At 41.2% G+C, this 19,630-nt stretch overlaps 1 protein-coding gene across 1 annotated transcript in view; it reads left to right on the forward strand.

Annotated features, from left to right (window-relative positions):
* ADARB2 (adenosine deaminase RNA specific B2 (inactive)) overlaps positions 1-19,630 on the forward strand; it is a 325,303-nt gene that overhangs the window by 207,847 nt on the left and 97,826 nt on the right. The window contains exons 2-3 of the mRNA XM_030010080.2: positions 2,470-2,556; positions 9,098-10,005. Coding sequence (XP_029865940.1) covers positions 2,470-2,556; positions 9,098-10,005 — 995 coding nt within the window. The remainder of the gene's footprint in view (positions 1-2,469; positions 2,557-9,097; positions 10,006-19,630) is intronic.

The following is a 19,630-nucleotide window of genomic DNA, read 5'->3' on the forward strand; positions in this document are numbered from 1 at the left end:
TCCATTGCTGCTCTAAGAGCACAGTAAATTTTACAAGACATCCCATTTCTCTGCCACACAAAACAAAGGCACCAGCAAGGTCTTTGTGGACAGGTGGGAAACAGTAACAACAAAAGCTTAAGGTGGCTAAAGGGTCACTTAAGGCAAAAGGAAAAATAATTTGATAAATTTTCAATCCGCATTGTAAATCTTGCCTGTTGATTGCACAAAATTGGTTGGGGTGAAAGACAAATCATAGAATATTCCTTTACCTAATAATAGTACAGTATAAAACTACACGGGTTTGCTTTTTGATGGCTGGCAGGAATAGGCATTAGCAACCTCAGCAAGAAAGCACATGTCCTCATTGCTTGGTTAACGGATGAACTCTTTATGAGAAGTGAGAATATTTTCTCAGCAAAGAAGCTTTAAGTTTGTGTACGACATCCAGTGTCTTGAGGGCTAGTTCTGAAGGTCTGACAGCCATCAGCAGTCAGGCACAGGCGGAGTACCCTTCAGCTCACTGCATCTCAGTATCCAGACACAACAGTCGTTGCTGGTGCTGAAGCCAAGGACTGCCCTGATCCTACGTCTATCATCTGAAGCATTCCCCTTACCAAATGTAGCCTTTGGATTAGGTCCCAAAAGCCTACGCTCTTTTCACTTTAATCAAAGAAACCAGTTGAGAAAGGTGGGAGTGAATAACAGCCTTTATGCTGTTGGCAACCCAACAGTCTCACATGCACTGAGATAGTGTCATACAGAGATACCACATTTCTGAGTGAGCAATGCCTTAACAAAAATGTCAAAGTGTTCACTTAGGAAAATCTTTTGGCTAAAGTGTTCATAAATAGCTTCAGTCTTTTGGTTCATGACATCACTACGATCCCTTAATGAAATTGCAATTCAAGGAGGTTAATTTGTGCTCTAATTACATATTAGTCTGGGCTGAAAGGTTTCTGGATGAAAAAAGGTTTTCTTCAGGCAATCTTTTATTCCACTTATTGTATTTACTTAACAAAAAGCACTCAGCTTTTACTGTGCTTTTTCATAATAGAGTTGAGCTGTAGTGTTACCTAGCTAAGGACAAACATCTGCAGTCATTTTCGATGGATTCTGGTAACATTCTTTAGCAAGAGCAAGGATTATTTGCAAATGCAGGAAGAACCAGGCCAAAAAGCTAACAGATGTGCTGCTGAAAAAGTTTAGGAGCTCTTCAGCTGCAATGCCTTCCAGACCAAGTGGTAGATTAGCAGCCAGGTAGCTTAAGAAAATTCAGAGAAATACTTTCTCACCAATAAAGAAGGTCCCCATGGAAATCATTTTCCCTGTGTCATCTGAAAGAAGACATTCTTGGTTTGGTTTTTGGTGCTTCTGCCACAAAATGAAAGCCCAGCATTGTTCGCAATGTGCAGGATTTGGAGCATTTCAACCTAACTGAGGCTTTCTAAGCAGATAAGTACTTTAGGAAAGCAACTAAGTCCTTCAAAGCTATGAATCACCTTCGTAAGGTGTGTTTCTGTTTCTTCTGCTACCTAAGGTAGACACCCTGTTGATGTAAGTCCTCAGCAAAGTACCCATACTTTGGGTCATGAGGAATTCAGCCTAAACAAAGTGAACAACAAACTAAATCAACTAGTTAAAAACTAAATAAAACATGTATCTTTAATATACCCCTGTTTCTAGTGTTTGTGTTAACAGCACTTTTCCCTATAGATAAAACCTGAGCCAAATTTTGAGCTAGTATAAATCAGTATCGGTTCTCATTTTGCTGAATCTGTCCTGGCATCTAATGCAGAAGCTGATCATGGCACTGGAAGTAAATTTCTGTGCCATCTGCTATCTGCAGGATAAACAGAAACTGCAGGCAGAAGGAGCTACACTTAATACAAATGTGAATAAGAAGGTTTTCAAATAGGATTCTTATTGTTTGGATAATAGCTTCCTGTGCAGACCATGAAAGTTTTCCAAAAATCAAATCAACAATTTCTAGAAGAATTAGAAGCAGTTGTAGCATCTTGTGCCGTCAACACTTGAGCTTTCTCTGAGACTTCTTGTTCAACCTCTGTCAGGGAGAGGAAGCAAGAGGAGGTAAACTGATGGTCTCATCCATTAGAGCAGTTCTTATGTCCCTCCTCCCAGGGCTGACCGCCTTCAGCTCCCACCCTCCTCCCCCATTCCCAGCTGGACCAGCTCAAGCTTTCTGCGTTCCCAGCTCTGCAGTGCTCAGGCATCATTGCTGGGAAGCATGGCCAAGGAGCACTACACAGGGGCAGAAGTCAGGAGGGATGTGCATTTGGTATTTGCGTGTGCCAGCTGTAATAAATGTATTGCAGTTCTGTGAATTTTGGTGGGGCTGTAGAGTCGGGAAAAACAAAAAAAGAAACAGATTTGATGAGATGTTTTCACCTGAAAAAAAGTGTGGACTAGATCAGAAGGCACTGACAAAATAGTGATTTTATATGTCTCTTTTCTTCTGTTTTCTTCTAGAAAAAGTAAGCATACTGTCCACCTTCATAGCGCCCTTCAAGTATCTGAGTCCTGGCACAACCACCATGGAGGATGAAGACAATTTAAGTAAGCAGTCTCTTTTCTTTATAGACAGATGAATAATAAAGTTTAAAGACAAAAGCTTTATGGTGTAGGGGCAATTGTGGAAAGGAGGTGGATTTGCAAATATTGGCAGGCCATAAGCCCAGTCCTGATGTAAAATGCAAAATTCCCTGACACTGAGTGCAAACATGTTCTCCAATCTCCAGTGAAGGAAGGGTTAACCTCAGCTCACCTTCCCGCTTTTCCCTGTGCAGACCCTGGTATGGCAGGGCTGTAAGTGGTGTGTCACAAACAAAAAGGAAAAAATTCCTACAAAAGGAGATGTTTACATTCAGGTTTGCAGGTCTGTGGAGCTCCTTTTCCTTTCCTGCTTATGTTACCTTATTTTGCTCACTTGCTTTTCTCACAGTCCCTAAAAACCAGGACAAGAAAGGAAGAAAGAAGGAAGAAAGTGCTGCTGGGTTTGAAGGAGTTTTGAAGTCTTCAAAACACCAAGAAGTCTGGGGGTGTGCAGTTAGGACTGAATAACTCTTAGTAAGCCCTCCCATTTATCGCCTAGAAGCAATTACTGTGTGTTATCCAGTCCTGCTTATTGTAACGCATCTTGAATCATTAAAAAAAAAAGGAGGGAAGCTTTCTGAAGCAAATGAGCAACTCTTCGAGTTTTAGCATCATCTGCCAGATGGGTTTCTTTTCCAGCCAGACACACACTGACATGTTGCCCTATTAGAGCCAGTTGGTGGGAGGAATGGGCTTTTTTTTTCCCCATTGTTGCTAATCTGCCTTGGTTTGGTCACGGTGCGGCACCAAGGGGAGTAGCTGTTGAAGGAGTGAAGGAGCACAGCCCTCTATTTTCTGCTGCTGAGTACCACATGGCCATCACACCATTCTGCTGCACAGGGACTGGTAGGTTTTTACATATCTTAGCAAAGGCAAAAAAAATCCTGAAAATCCTTCAAAATTGGTCTCAGGGAGGCTACATTTTCAGGAAGAGATATGAAAAGTACACACAGGAAACATATTATGCACATGATGAGCTTGTGCAGGCACCTCCTGCGTAACGTTTCCCAAATGTGCTACTTAGTTATTTTTAGGTAATGTAGGAAGTTTGTACAAGCCAAACACTGTAACACCATTTTCTTACTGGTGCTGTAATGCCAAGACTGCTTCGAGCCAGCACTGGCTTTAAAATAACTCACATGGACAGGGTAAGCTGTGTTTTCTGAAAGAGAAATAGCAAATTTCACTGTTTTCAGGGACATCCTGCCTAGTCCTCTCTTGGGTCAAACATACACACCAGTGATAAGGCAGCGATTTGTTTCTTGGCACATACAACACATTTTTAGGTGTTACTATTAGAATCTTTAAAAAAAAAAAAAGGACGAATTAGTTTAAAATTAGCCATATTTCAGTGTTCACTTCCAGTATAGTGGTATAAAGCCCACTGATTTCTATAGCACATATGTACCTGTGTAGTAATTTGGCATTTTAAAGAGCTTCAGTGATTTGCTCTGAATAAGCAAAACCTTCTTCTGTGTTAACAATTTAACAGCAGCCTAGGAGAATGCTGGCAAGGTAGAGAAGTGGTTTGCTTATCCCTGTAAGTTTTCTACTCACTGAGCATCCTGTGAAAGTGCTCCTTCCCAGACTGTGCTATATCTATAGGCAGAGTCCCACTAGCTGAAATGGATTCAAATCCTGCTTCATATTCCTTTAGGCCTTCTTTACAAAGGGAGCCATGCCAGGTTAACTACATGTGTATTTTCAACTGGTGATTATTAGCATATAGACACTATTATTCAGCAGCAACAGAGAGATCATGGTAGGTTTCCCTTAAGTAGACCTCTTTTGTGAAGGCTTAAAAATACATATCTGTGTGTTTTCATGTAAGAGAGGAAGGAGTGATTTCTGTTGTTAGCTAAAAGTTTATTATTCTAAAGTCAAGAATACAAACCTAAACATTCCAGCAGAAGAGTTTCCAATCCTCTGTTGTGGATTCAATAAGTAAATGAAAATGCCATCTTGCTTGCAAAAGGACACTGCCCTACATTGCATTTGATGTAGTAGCTGACCTTGGACAAAGGTACCGAGGCTCTGGCTCCTGGGTTCATACCTATTGCTTCTAATTTAAAATTTTTCATTTTCAAGTATGCCAGGAATTATGGAGGTCAATCCTTCTAACCTCTGCAGTCAATGTGATGTAGATGGACAGCAAAAATATACTCTACATAAGCAGGTCAAACAGGGTTTAGATATGAAAATGCAGAAAAATGAAAATTAAGTCCTACCTGTATTGTTGAAAAGGTGTTGGTAGCAACCTGATGTTTACTAAACATTTCTAAAGACAGTAACTTCCTGTGTCAGAGCTATCAGTTGAATCAGAAGTTTGCTATACTACAGAGATTTCAAATTCTTTCTTTCAAAACCATAGCTTTTCAATAACGTACTGCCCCTTGTAATTCAATAGTAAAGGTGCCAGCCAAAATGAAGATGCCACCTACCACCTATCGTTTCCCATCCTCCCTGGAAGTTGGCTTGGCAGCAGAATAACCTTCAAGAGGAACAATATTATCTCTTCAAATGTAGCGTGGAGTATCGGATGGCTAGTTCTGCAGAGCCCTTATGACCCAGAGACATAGGCAGTGTCATTATTAGTGATGCATTATAGTTCTGAAAAGCTCTTGATGATGCAGACTCTCTAGGTTAACTCTACTGTGCATAATGACCAAAAGGAGAAAAACATGAAAGATCAGACAGAAGATTGAGGAATAGTGCATAAATAAATATATTTCACTAACTGCATTACTGTCTCCCATTCAATTACTGAAGCAAATACAAGATTACAATGTCTCCACTTGCTTGTGAAACTGCAAAAATCAATGAATAAAGTTACCTGAGGAAATATTACAGTGCAGAGGTGTGGGGCTTTTTTAGAAATCTTGCACAATAAATAAGAAACTATTGCCAAAAAGTTGTAACATTTTTCTTTCTCCTTTTTGTTAACTCCCTCCCCTTACAATTTTATTATTCTTCAACCTTTCATCATAGGAGAACCATATTTTATAATCTTTTTTTTTTTTTTTTTTTTTTTTCCCAAATGTAGAGAATGTGTTTTGGGAACTCAAGAGCAAACACATTATAAGAGATAACAGGACTGAAAATGAGCCACAGTTTTGCATTTTCCCTGTGTGCATCCTCTGACTTACCCCTTTCCTTTTAGTGCTCTTCATTTCTAAAATTGCTTGTGATTGTTCTATTACAGCTGCTTACAGTATTTATCTTACATAGTTTGGTGTCATTTGCCTGCTTTGTCTGAATTTCACAATAGAAGTACATGTGCCACCATTAGAGAGGTAATCTTATGTCTGCTACACAGAGGTCTCATAAAAGACTCATTTCAAAGACCTCCTATTTCAAAGATACCTGAAAGTATAAAGTAATTTCACATTGCCCGGCAGCTGCCAGGTATCACACAAGTCCATCAGGCTCACAGACTTTCTGAAGCACTCACTGAATCTAGGCTGCCTCTGATTTACATGCCATGAAGACTTTTGTCCTGCTGCAGCTCTCACTGAAGTCTGTGAGGAACTAAGCTCTTTCCTGGTGTTTCAGGATCAGGTCCTCTAGAAATATGGTTGACTGTAAGGATACTTGCATGAATTTCCTTTGCTGCGACTAGGCCAAAACATACCGTAAATACAGGCACATCACCATCGCACTCACCTGACGTTGTCCGCATAACCTTTGTGCCTGATCTCTGGAAGTTTTACACTTGAGTGTCTGCATGTTTTTCACTACATCAATGCAAACTCCCTGTTGGCCAAAACCTGGTCTAGACAATTTCAAAGACAGAATTTAAGACAAGCAAGTAATGTTTATTTTATGTTGCCATGTTTTTAGTTAACCACTGTTTTAGTGAGGGTGATTAAGGTAAGATGTTAAGGTCAGACATTCCTGTTCACAGATCCGTGGTTCTCTGACTATGAAAGAAAAAACAGCTGGAATAAGACAATATGAATTATAAATACAAATAACCCCTTGAGTTTTCCTATTCAGTGGTGCATAATCAATACAAATTCTTTTCAAACCTGAATATTGTGTGAAGCAAGAGCTATCTTTCTTTTCATGCTTCCTGACTACAATATCATTATGTACCATAATTGGCTCTGTAAAAACCTATTAGGTAAGACGAGAGAGGAGGTGTGAAATACAGAACCAAACCTGCTTCCTGCTAAAAAGTATGTCTGAGGCAAAATATTCCACCTTTATTTAAAAAAATACACGCAAACAAAGAGGCATATTCAGAGTGGGATGGAAACATGAGAAAGGGTCATGGTGGAAAATGGCTGGCCAAAGCCACTGCCAGGCTAAGTAAAGGAAAGTTAAAGTTGGCATCTCCTTCCCCCTTAGATCAGAGTTTCCATAAATAGTTGTGAACTCAATGAGAAAAGACCACATTATCCCTGTGTCTTAGTTGCCCTGACCTTTTAAATGTCTTATTTCCAGAGAGTCTGGTTTGAAGATGTCATATTTTATACAGCTGAATGCCATATGATGAAACTTTCTTTTCCTATTATTTACTTCTTTTTCTTTCCTTCCTCACCTGTCTTCATTCTCTCCCCTTAGCTTCAGAAAGTAAAAATTAACTAGTCACTTAAAACCTTGATTTGTCAGTTCATGTTCTGCCTCAGCAAAGCACTGCAACACATAGCTCTGCAAGTAACTTTGGTGAGACATAGACACAGGCTGGAAGCTCAGTGTGTGCTGAAGGGTTTTCAGGAATGGGAGTCTAAAGACTCCGTCCCGCAAATGGGCCCCCACACATGCAATTGAGCCATGATTTTTACTCATGTCTAAGCAGTGAGCTGCTTTCTCTGGAACAACTTGCATGAGTGCAGACTTATTGCTCTGATGGGAGAAAGTGTTTTGATATTTAATACAAGTGCAACTTGTCAGGATATAAAGGGGCTTTTTAATCATGATGGTTGGTTCCACATAATACTCTGCAGGGTCCTGTGCATCTGCCAGCCCAGCCTAATACTGAGCTGCAGCAAAGACACACCGCTCCAGCAGAAGCTCCTTGAGGTGTAGCCGGCAGCTCACCCCTTACATCCTTGCAGCCAGCTTGTACATCAGGGTAGAGAGGAAACCAAGTGTTGCTATGGCCCCGCAGAAAGTGGGAGGACCATTTTCTGTCCTCTAAGGACCACAGGGACCTTCTCTGTGCTTGGGCCTCACGCAGCTTGCACAGGTGGCGTGCTCGTGTCTGACAATAACAAACCATGGGAAAGGCTCCGTGATCAATGCTGGCTGGAATACAGCAGGCAGCCAGGCAGCGCTCTGCTCAGGAAGGGATCAGGTGCATTGCTCCAGGGACGGGTTGCTTCGAGGGTTGGTTACACCCATGTTTACTTCCTCAGCTTGTCTCTGCCCCAAGGAACGCACAGGAGGATTGGAGGATGTATCGGAGATGCAATACATTTAAACAAGTCATTAGAAGTGACAGAAACATTACAGGATTCTTATTTAGACAGCAGCACATTTGCTACCTCATTCAGGACATCAGCGAGATGAATCTCCATTCTCAGTCATGCATCTGCTGTAGCAAAGAGCACTGCCTCGCAGCATGGGCATTGCACAAGTGTAGTTGAGAGCAATGTGTGATTCATTGGCTCAACAACGATGGAGTGCTCCCTCCATAGCTCCCCATTGTCATTTCGTTCCCTTCCTGGAGCTCCTGGTAGTCACTCTCTCCCGTTGCTTTTCTTTGACATAAATCATTCTTTACATCAGTAATTACTACCGTCACGATGCTCTAGCTTTTCCTAGTGTCATTTAGATTTATCTAGAATGTTTGCAATATTAGTTGTTGCTGATGCAGGAGCTAAGAGTATCTGCAATTGAATTTGACAGAAAGACGGTCACTTATGAAACTGGAATCTGAGTCCAGACCAAATTATTATTTCAAATGCTAGGAAGGTCTGTCAGATCATTTCTTAGGCTGAATTCATGATGTTAGCGACACAAGAGCCTATGGTGTGACTAGAGCTAGTCAATGTATTCATTGCAAATAAATTATTCAATGCATTTGCCCATTTTTTATGTTTGTGAATAATTTGTGAATAATTTCTGATTTCTAATAACGTGTTCATAAGCATTCACCCACATGGACTATAGAACAAACCTCAGCCTAAGGGAACTTTGCAAACTATTCACTTTTTACTAGTAATTATCCAGTGTGAATGCAGTAGTTCATTTAAGTCACGTGGCATCAGTTATGCTTCATCTTTGAATGATGTAATCTTTTTTTAAAACAGGAGGCTAGTGACTAATGCAAGTAGAACTTTAGAGACAAGTAAACATTCAGGACATGCAGAAAATCTGTGCTATAAATAATAAACCAATCATTGTACAGATATTTGAGGAAAACCCCCCAGAAGGGCTGAGCAAGGATATCTATCATTAACTTTTTTTGTCTTTTTTGGCTATTCTGCCAGGCCTAGGCATAATGTCAGCTACAATGATGACAACTGTAATGTGAGGTTTTTTCTTTCTTTACTGACAGGTACCAGCAGTGCAGAAGTAAAGGAAAATCGAAACATTGGCAACCTGGAGGATCATCCAATATCCTCTAACGAGAGGGCAAGAGGGGGAACACCTAGTAGTAAGAGAAAAAGACCCTTAGAGGAAGGCAATAATGGCCATTTCTGCAAACTCCAGCTCATCTGGAAGAAAGTCTCGTGGTCAGTGACACCAAAGAACGCTCTGGTTCAGCTACATGAACTTAAACCAGGTTTACAATACAAAATGGTTTCCCAGACAGGTCCAGTGCATGCTCCAGTCTTTGCTGTTGCTGTGGAAGTAAATGGACTTACGTTTGAAGGCACAGGGCCCACAAAAAAGAAAGCCAAAATGCGTGCTGCGGAGCTAGCTCTGAAGTCGTTCGTTCAGTTCCCCAACGCCTGTCAAGCTCACTTTGCCATGGGGAACTGCATCAACCCATCCACGGACTTTACTTCTGATCAGGCAGACTTTCCAGATACTCTGTTCAAGGAGTTTGAACCATCTACACACAGCGAGGACTTTTCAGTCTATAACCCTGTTAATAATGAATTGCTTTCCACTGCTTATCGACACGGGCGCTTACTCTGCCATACGCTGGACTTAATGGGCCACGGTAAGCAAAACAAGCACAAGATGGCATCCAAAGCGGAGAGCGAGAAGAACCCAGTGGTGCTGCTAAACGAGCTGCGGTCAGGCCTGCGGTATGTCTGCCTGTCGGAGACGGTGGAGAAGCAGCACATCAAGAGTTTTGTGATGGCGGTGCGAGTGGACGGGAGAACATTTGAAGGCTCAGGACGTAGCAAGAAGCTGGCCAAGGGTCAAGCAGCGCAGGCGGCCCTGCAGGCCCTCTTTAACATTCGGCTGCCCAGCCACATTCCCAGCAGGAGTAAATGTCACCATCTGCCACAGGTGAGAGCTCCTGGGTAGCCACCGCCACGTTGGAGGAACTTTTTCAATGAATGGGATCAGCATTGCTGTAGCTGTTGTTGTTCTACCAGATGGTTCCTCCGATGTTATAGCAAGTGCCATCCACAAAATAGCTCTTTTCTCATAGAAAGAGCCAGACGCCACAGGCAAAATCTTGAAAATTGTCTCCTGAAATCGTTGGGTACTATTTGCAGCCCTTTCCAAAGGAGGCATAGATGAGAGGGCAAAATGTAGGGGGAAATACCAAGAGAGAATGATAACACTGACACAGGCAGAAAAATCAGGTCATTCAGTGGTACTGCATCTTTCTTGACAGAAAGGAGCCCATAAAAAAAGGGATGCCCCATATCCTCCTTTTAGAGTTAGTCTTTTATGAGGACAGTGCCATTCAGAGGAGACAGCAATGACAAGGAATGTGCCTGTATCAGAGCAAACTCTCCAGACAATTCTGGCACTTAAAAAGTTAAGGATTTTTGTTTATTATAGGCTTACTTTTGGGGTTGGGTCTTTGTTTGTTTGTTTTCAAATATGCCTCCATCAGCACAAGGGACAGTGAAAACTCTGAAGTTTTTCTGGAACAAATGTAGAGATTACTGCTGTATTCATACAGAAAATGTAGATCTGAGGCACATACTTAGCACAGCAAAATTTCATAGTTGGTCATATGCCAGAGGCTATCTTAGCATTACTCAGACTTGTGTCAATTTTCTAAGTTCAAAGGAAGCCGGGATTTGCACACATTGGGAAGCATTACATGGGTTCAAGTAATTTCTTGATTTGTTTGCGTTATCATAAAAGGTTTGATCCACCAGCACCAGGAGGTGATCTACCGCTACAAAGCTCCCTTTATGAAGGGAGCTGTTAATGTCCAGGATTTAATGTAAAGCACTGGGAGCACTAAGAGTCATTCTGCTGCTGGCTTGCTGCGAGACCCTAGGCAAGTCATTTAAATCCAATATGCCTGTAATAAAAATGAGCATATTATATGAAAGAACACTTCAAGATCCTTAAGTAGTGTGTAAATGCAAATTATTAGTAGCAATTGTCATTAACATTAGTAAAGATGTTCATTAGACGTTCAAGGAGTTTGATAGGAGATGAATCCTTTAGGTGACATGATTGCCTACAGGACCCAGGAATTATATTTGGTGACCCAGAAGTTTCCTTCCTATGTTTCCAAAAAGGAAACATGAGAAATGTAAGAAATTCTAAAATACATCATAATCCTCCACCTCTTCCTTTTAATTCTGGTTTGTAAATTCCATGAACCAGTGGGATAACAACATAATTTAATAATAGCAGTGATCTTCACAGAGTGTTTTGCCTTTTGGAAGCCTTGGCCAACCTGGCAGTTCCATCCTTCCAGTACTCCTCCAAAGTGCAGATAGTTTTAAATGAGAAATCTATGCTATTTCCTGCCCAAATTAATTCTGGTAAAAAGTAGTATGTTTTGATGAACATGCCTTATCTTCCCCATGGAAACCTAGCACTTGGATATAAAGAGGAATCTCTAGTCCTGTCCTGTTGGCTGCTTTGCTGCCACCAGTGAACTTTGCTGGGTGGGTTGTCAGGTAAATACCATGCCATAACCATTAACCGATGGTTTGTCATGTTCTGAAACTGCACCATAAGTATCATTGCCTCAGTTCCTGAGCGCTGTGAAATATTCCCTGGTTGCTTAGCTTCACGATCATCTTCTACCTGAATATCACATCTTACCTGGGTCCCCAGTTGTTCAATAGGCGACATATTCTCCAGCGTATATTCCCCTTTTTATGGCCTTTTCTCTTTTTTGTAGACTTCTGCCCTCCTTATCTTCTTCTCCTCACTGTTCTCGAATTATAAATGTCAGTGAAAAGGTGTCATTGAACTTTCTCTGTCAGTATTTTCTGAATGGTTATGTATTGTCCAACTGAAAGATTACTCAGGCACTTTTAATACCAGCATTCAGCACATTAATTGAGAGATAAGCCCTAACACTGATTTCTGCTGACCTCCTTACTAGCTGCTTTCATCAATAGACATAGCAGCTGTGACACAAAACCCAAGTTTGTGTTACTCACCTAAGTCATAACCCAGCTTCCACTGAAACCAACAGATGTGTTACCACTGACTTCATCTGGGCTATAGCTTAAGCATTAAATCCAGAAGCATCTTTACTGTTGTTGCTGTGTTATGCAGTATCTCATCAAGTGACTGTCTTTGCTCACTGCTTTAGTCAGCCCATTTGTCTGCTTGGTCAGTCAAAGTGGTGGTAACCGTACTGGGGAGAGTGTAGTTCTCACTGAGCTGTGATCAGAGCCAGCTGCTCCAAAAGTTGTTTCAGCTCCTTCTTGTCTCCTTGATCTTCTGCAAACCACATTTTCAAGGACACATTTCAAGCCAAGTTTTCAAAGCTGTTCCTACTTAGTAGGCTCAGCTTGGTTTGTGTCTAAAAGTGTTTAAAAGCAGTAGAGCACCCTGAAAAGCAAACAGCTTAGGGATAGAATTTGAAATATTAAGGGGGGTCATTTTCTTCACAGAATAAGAAGTAACTATTGTCCTATCCAACCATTCACTCTTTTCATGCGTATCATCATATTTGTTAGGATATCAGATAGCTAACTCATTAATAGTAGGGACAGGCAAACAAGATCAGCTGTAAGTTTCACCTATATTTTGAGTATTTTGTAGTATCCAGGAGTATGTTTATCTCTGTGGTTGCTCTTTACAAAGAATATTTCAACTCTGCATGTCTCTGTTCCTGTTCCCCTTGCTGTTATCAGTGGTGTTAGGAAGCCAGAATTTGGCTTTTCCTGATTACAGCCTGGCTGGAAACAGGCCAAGCCAAAAATCTTGTAATACTGGTAGTCCAGTTGTGCTGAACTTGTGGATTTCAGAGTGTCCAAGAAAGTGTCAAAGAAGTTCAAATGTCCTTATGAGTTGGGCCTCCCAACCACTGACATTTCTGCTTTGCTCATCAGGGCTCCCAGGGGACCTGGCGTCCCTCAGCCTGGGCCTCAGGCATCCCTTCAGACTGACAGCCACTTTTTCTGCTGACCAAGGGAGATTCAGTGTAAAATGTCAACAGAGGCACCGTATCCTCCAGTCTGTCCTGAGAGGTGCTCCCTACACAGGAGGCTTTCTGAACCGTCAGGAAATGCAGAGCATAGATGTAAAATCCTGACACCTTGGTCTCTTCTGATTCAGGCAAACCAAAGAAATGCAAGAATAGCAAAGCTAGAAATAGATTAACTCCCTGGGGCAGCTGCAGTCCAACTTGCTTTTTCAGCTGCCTCTCCTGCCCCTTACCTGCCAATGCTGAAAACCCACCATGAAATTGTGAACACTTTACAATACCAGTGCTTTCTTGAAAGAACATCACTGTGCCTCTGATTTTCTTCCCTGTGATTGTTCCACAATGTGTTTGGACTGACTACAAAATTATACCCAAAAAATAAACAAAAACATATCACACTTTACACCAGGAAAAATTTTTAATCTCATAATTTAAAGCCAAAATAATTGAGATTGTGGTTTCTTTACCACCATCAACAGTGCTTTGATCCACTTCTGTCATTCTCGTACAGGTACAATGATGGCTCGCGGACCTGAGCTCTTGCCCATGTGTAGGGTGAATAGAAGGTATTCAATAGAAGCTGAGATAACCCGAGAACCAGCTGAAATGGTCACAAGATTTGCCTTTCAATCTGCCAGCTACTGTTCTTCCTCAAACCAAACGTCTTACCTGTGCTATGCTACTGAAGTGCAAGATGAATGCTATTGATGGTCTGAGGCTGGGAACACCATGTTGATCAGAGTAGCCAAGATAGGAGCCTGGAGATCTGCTAAACTAATGGCAGAGATAAAGTGAGTCAGGAGAACGGAAATTGCAATGCATCACTGTGTGTCTTCTCTAAGTCACTAAATATTGCTCCTTGTTTCCTAGCGTACTTGGTTTGAACCCATATTGTCCATCAAATAATATGAAATTTCTTCAATTATCAGCTTTTATCAAAGTCTGGCAATAGTTTCTCCCCATCTTGGGAGCTGATGTTCTTATATTCCAAAACATCAAAGGGTGCTGACCTAACCAGCCCTAATGTGTCTGCACTGGTAGGAATACATCCACACACTCCCAGGCTTTCCAAGTGCAGTGTGCTCACTTCAGCAGTGATCAAGGTGACCCCCAACTGCATCTGACCAGTTTACAGATTGTTTTTCTAATCTTGTAGTCCTTCTAATCTATCTCACTCAGTCTAAACGGCATTCTTAATGCCGTAGAGCAAAATCATTAATTAATATTGCCATAACAAATTAGTAATAGAGGGGTGCTTGGATTTCAAATGGGCCTAAATTAAAAAAGAATAGGTGTGAAAATCGCATTCACTCCGCTTTGAAATGACTTAACGCTGCTGTTGCTGGTTCACATCCAGACCCTCCAGAGCAGTAGTTGTCAATTTATTCATTTAAATGACACCTCATTGTGTTTTGTGTGTGTATCATCAAAAAGAAGCAGGTTTGTTTTTTTTTCTTTGGCAAATAAGTCTAACCATTTGAATCCAGTTAAATCCCCTATTTGCCAAAAGCTTCCTTTGCAGACCAAAGCAACCTCAGTATCCACATTGCAATGATTCTTTACCTGGAGCAGGTCAAGGATTCCTGCCAGCTAACTTCAGTGTCACCTTGGTCAGCAGTGTCATGGGAAGAACGACGGCTGTGTGAGGGAAAGCCCTGTACCCCACACCTCTCATCCACTTCCCTCCAGAAACCTGTTTCTCTCTGTTGCAAAACTGGTTCATTTTCATGCAGTATTAATTGTTCCTGCTTCCTTCGCTTTATTTCTCTCACTATCCTCATTTGCCGACTTCCTCGCAACAGTGCCCTCTCACCTGTGTTGCAATTAAGCTGGGGCTGACGTTGGCAGGGATAGATTTGACTCCAGTGCGAAGAGGGACAGCACACAGAGCTGGCATTGAGCTTTGAGAAGCTGCTCCAGCATGTTTCTGTGAAGAGCTTTGTCTGGTCAAGTGACCGGGTACATTTTTTTATAACCTTTTCTGTTTTCTCCTGCACAAAGAGAAACAGCTGATAGGTGTGTGTGTAGCTCCTGACAGTGAGATGCAGGAAAGGGAAGTGGTGGGGACCAGAGAGATGCCTCTGCAATACAAATAATGTTTGATTTTCAACCACCTATTTCTGACTCTGTAGGTGGGAGAAGTTGCTTTTTATAATCAGAGCAATGGGCAGCCGAGACATTTATAGGATTACAGTTTCTTAAGCAAAACAATGGCAAAAGAACCAATTTAGGGGCACAGCATTAGTGCACAGGATACTGTTGTTATCCTGGCTGCTAATAAGATTGCAGTCACTGCTAGGCTCACAGTTGAGGAACCAGGACCACCCCCTCACCCCTCATACAAGTCCAACATCAAAGATGATTATTGCCCCAGAGAGATTACATCTTGAGCCTTAGATGAAGAAATTACCGTGTTTTAATCTATATAATCCATGCAAGATCAAAGGGAGATGCAGAAGGGCTACCTACATGGAATCACGGGAAAGAAATTAGCAGGGTAGAAAGGACTCCGGTCGCTTGCTCTCATAGCATCAGCACATACATATAGACACATTAAGGGGTTTGCACATGAAAACCAGTCATCACTGCAAAATAACACACTACTTTGCATCAGCTGGGCTACAGTAATGCTCCAGCTATCTGCTGCAGGAAGAAGCATCTGAGTTGGCGTATCCATCTCCACCCTCCATACCTCTCTCTTTTGCTCCTCAGTTGCTGTACCCTGTTAACTCCCTCCTCTCTCCCAGCCATAGATAAGTCCGACAGGATCCCCAAAAGATTCCCCTGCACTTGTCTTTAAGTCCTACGTGATATAGAGCATGCTCAGGGCTTTCAGAACACTAGGTATGCTAAACAAAACTCTTCTAATGGAGATGTTAAAGTCTAAGTATACCACTCACCTAATTAATAATACTTAGGAGAACTGTAATAATGGTGATAATTAGTTAATGAATGGCTGATCTTAATTTACAGAAGTGAAAAAATAATTTTAGCATCTTCAAGGAAAAAATCTTTAAGGCTGAAAGGCATTTTTCTCAAGTGTATATATACTTAAGTAATTTAAGTTTATAAGCAACACAACCCCCTTCTTCCTCTGAAAAAAAGGAAAAATAAAAATATCTAATTTTCCTTTATAAAGACTCTGAAGAGTCCACTGTGATTACAGTGCATTTAGAATGGGGTGAATCTGATTTAGCCGTCTGACTTGGCTGCTGGCTGCTTTTTTAGCATAGCTGCAAATACTTCATACCATCCATACATCCACAGAACCAGCATTTGATTTCTTCCCTTCAGAGTCTAGATTGCTTATTAAACATCGCTAGTGAGACACAGCATGGACTCTGCTGACTTCTGCTATTTACCACAATGAACCAGCCTTGCCTATCCAGGAAGCTGATGGTGTGAATCTGATTTGTGAAGAATTATTATTTGTGCGACCCATTATGGTGAGACAGTTTGTGCAGAATGATTAGGGCTCCAGCAACGAGCAGAGCTAGTTAGTACATGAAAGCTGAATCCCAGTCTGGTGTCATCCACACATAAAACTTCCTTCTAAACCAGACACTCTCGCAGCTGTCAGAGTCGCCTTTGTTGCTTTCTGGCTTTGTAAGTGAGCTAGGGACACTTCAAAAAGCTCCCGGCAAGCTGGACCTCGTTAAAGCTCCCGCTTCATCCTGGACTTGCATCCTGACATTGTTTATGATGCTTCATTATTATCTACTTAATACAAGCCATGATCGTTCTGCTCCGCTAAATGGAGCTGTAATACAAGCGCCCGGAGTGAATTTTTCTTTGGTCGAGTTCCATGCAAAGCCTTCTCTGTTTGAGCTGGAGTGTTACAGTCATGCCAAAACCACGTTCTTTATCTATTTTTGTCTGCAGTCACATCTAGGAAGCCTTAATTATTCAAACAGATTTTTCCTTCTATGTACAGAGTATCAGAAGCAAGCTACCATTTATTTTACGATGACTACCTCCCTCTTGTGGTTCTTGTGCCAACCGTGTGGCAGGCAGATCATTGCAGAACGAAGGGAAGACTAATAACACAAAATGCCAGCGCACCTTGGAAAGGTGGCAGCTCAGAGCCTGCAGTTTCCCCAGTGATGCTGCTGAGAAGCCCAGTGCCACACACAGCAAAGGGACTGCTCCCTTCCTGCTGAATAACGGGGAAGATCTTTGTCCATTTTATTTTATTGCATCTGTAAGCCTTTAAATAGTGCATTTGTATAGTAATTTTGGAGAAAACCAACATTTCTCCTGCCCCTTTATCTCAGCTAAACTGCTCACACATGCTGCAATGTGAAAGAATTATATACATGTACATACACACACACACACACACACAAAATAGTATGCATCTCATAAAATTCAATAGATGGAATATATTTAAGACTTAATCTTAGGATTGTTGAGAATTAATGGAAGGACGGAACAGACTTTAGACTTGTTATAATGGATGTAAAATGTGATTTATGTGCTTAGACATTTATACAACCAAACAAAACTAGAGAATTGGCTCATGTTCTTTGAGAGAGTAAAATCCTTTGTTGTTCATTTAGTGCTTTCTTTATATGAACATCTTACAAGTGAGTTTGGATCTCTAACGGAAGCAAAATTTATCAGAGCAAGGGTTTTTTTTCTTTTTTCACATGCACGATGCATGATGTGAACTTTTGTTAAGATAAAATATTTTTACAAACTCCTGAGAAATACAAATGGGAGATAAATATGCATATTCACTGGGAAAGTTGGTAAATTATCCATCTCCTTTCATCACAAAGTTTTATTCAATGAAAACAATCAATATTGTCTATGTCTTATGATACCCATCAGCTTCTTAGAATGAATTCTAAGACACATAAAATATTCATAAACCTTTCCTCATCTACCTTAAATACTTCAATATTGTCTTTAGACAAATTCATGTTGCTTTTTCATCCTGTCTGGTTTTCTAATTGATAAGTCAGAGTTTACTTCCAAGCAAGCTAACCATTATTTCCTATTTGTCTTCTGAACTGGAGTAGACATTTGATATGAAAGCACCTAAGCGTGATTGCTCTTAACCTACTTGTCATCACATCTGCTGCAGACACCAGCCACATAATCAGACCTGAATTCAGACAATGGTACCTTAAAATCAGTGCTACACTGAGATGTCACCCAAATGAGCCCATGCTACTAAAGCCATACTGATTTGCTGTATAAATTTCTTGTGTGCTGTTTCTTCTCACTCTCTTTATCCAGTTCACCTTTAAAAACTAAAGGTGGAAAGAGAACATACCCTGAACAAATATAGTCAAAGAGACAAAATGAACATGTTTTGGTTTGTTCAGAGAAATAATCTAAGCATCCCATGATTTCTAGATTCTTCTGTTCATGTCATTTCATTGTTGAGTTCCTATTTTTAGGTCATCTTCTATGAACTGGGCACTATTACTCACAGAAATAGTTACAATCAACTCCTTTCCCTCCTATGTGGGTCATTGCTTTATTAGGTTAAACACAAGGAATAATGTGAGTCTCCAAGGCCTTGCGGGGAGGGTGAAGATGGCAACACTGGCTTCATTTCTTGTTTGATGATTAGCTTTTATCGAAATAAACTCTGCCCTATACTCTTAAAGAATAATCCTCTCAGGGATATTGGAGAATAAACTCATTACTCCTGAATCAGCCTCCCCTTTTCTTCCACTCTCCTTGATACATACACAAGTCATTCCAACCCTCAGTGCCTAATGACCCTTGTACACTCATCATATGGCCAAAGTTCATAGCAGCACCACAAATATACCGTTAGGGCTTGGTTGTCCTGGTCATTGCAGAGAAACAGCATCCAAGAGATGTACAGAAGTTGAACATGCTTGTTTAAACATGATCCAGCTACACAGAAACCCTCTGCAAACCAAGGCAGTGGCCATCAACATGCAGCAGTCCAAAAAGCTGAGCTAGAAAATAATGGTTGGTAGATGACACGACAGGCATAAGGTCAAGTTCCTTGAAGACTCATGGATATGGCAGCAATGAGGGGCAGATGAGCTGACTGATGCACACCAGAAGATACAAATCAGAGCCACACTGAAGCTTTTGTGTCTGAGTATCAGCAATTCCGATGAAAATGGAAAAAGATCAATCACATAGCTGTTAAAACTGTTCTCTGAGCCAAAAGTTAGCCATTGCACCACTTGGAAAGCAGCATGATTCACCCAAAATAGTGTCCTATAATAATGCTTATAGTGGCTCATAACATGATAACATGGAGAGAAAAGGAATGGCCCATGAGGGTCACCATTCTGGAAAACACCTTCACAGATGCTAAATGTAGTTATCAGCTCCCACCGAAGAAAAACAAAAAAGCCCTGGCACATACATTCCTATGTATCATAGGGATCGTTGAGCTTGCAGCTCAGCCCAAGGGGTTTGCTATTCCCAGCCAGGACTGACAACACATTAAAATACTGTCATATTTTGCTGCCTTTTGTGGCATTGCATATTTTCCCTTCAGTGCTCAGCTAAAGGCCACTCAGGACTTTTTCCCATATGGAGTTACATGGA

The sequence above is a fragment of the Aquila chrysaetos genome, chromosome 3, assembly GCF_900496995.4.
Source record: "Aquila chrysaetos chrysaetos chromosome 3, bAquChr1.4, whole genome shotgun sequence".
Lineage (NCBI taxonomy): Eukaryota > Metazoa > Chordata > Aves > Accipitriformes > Accipitridae > Aquila > Aquila chrysaetos.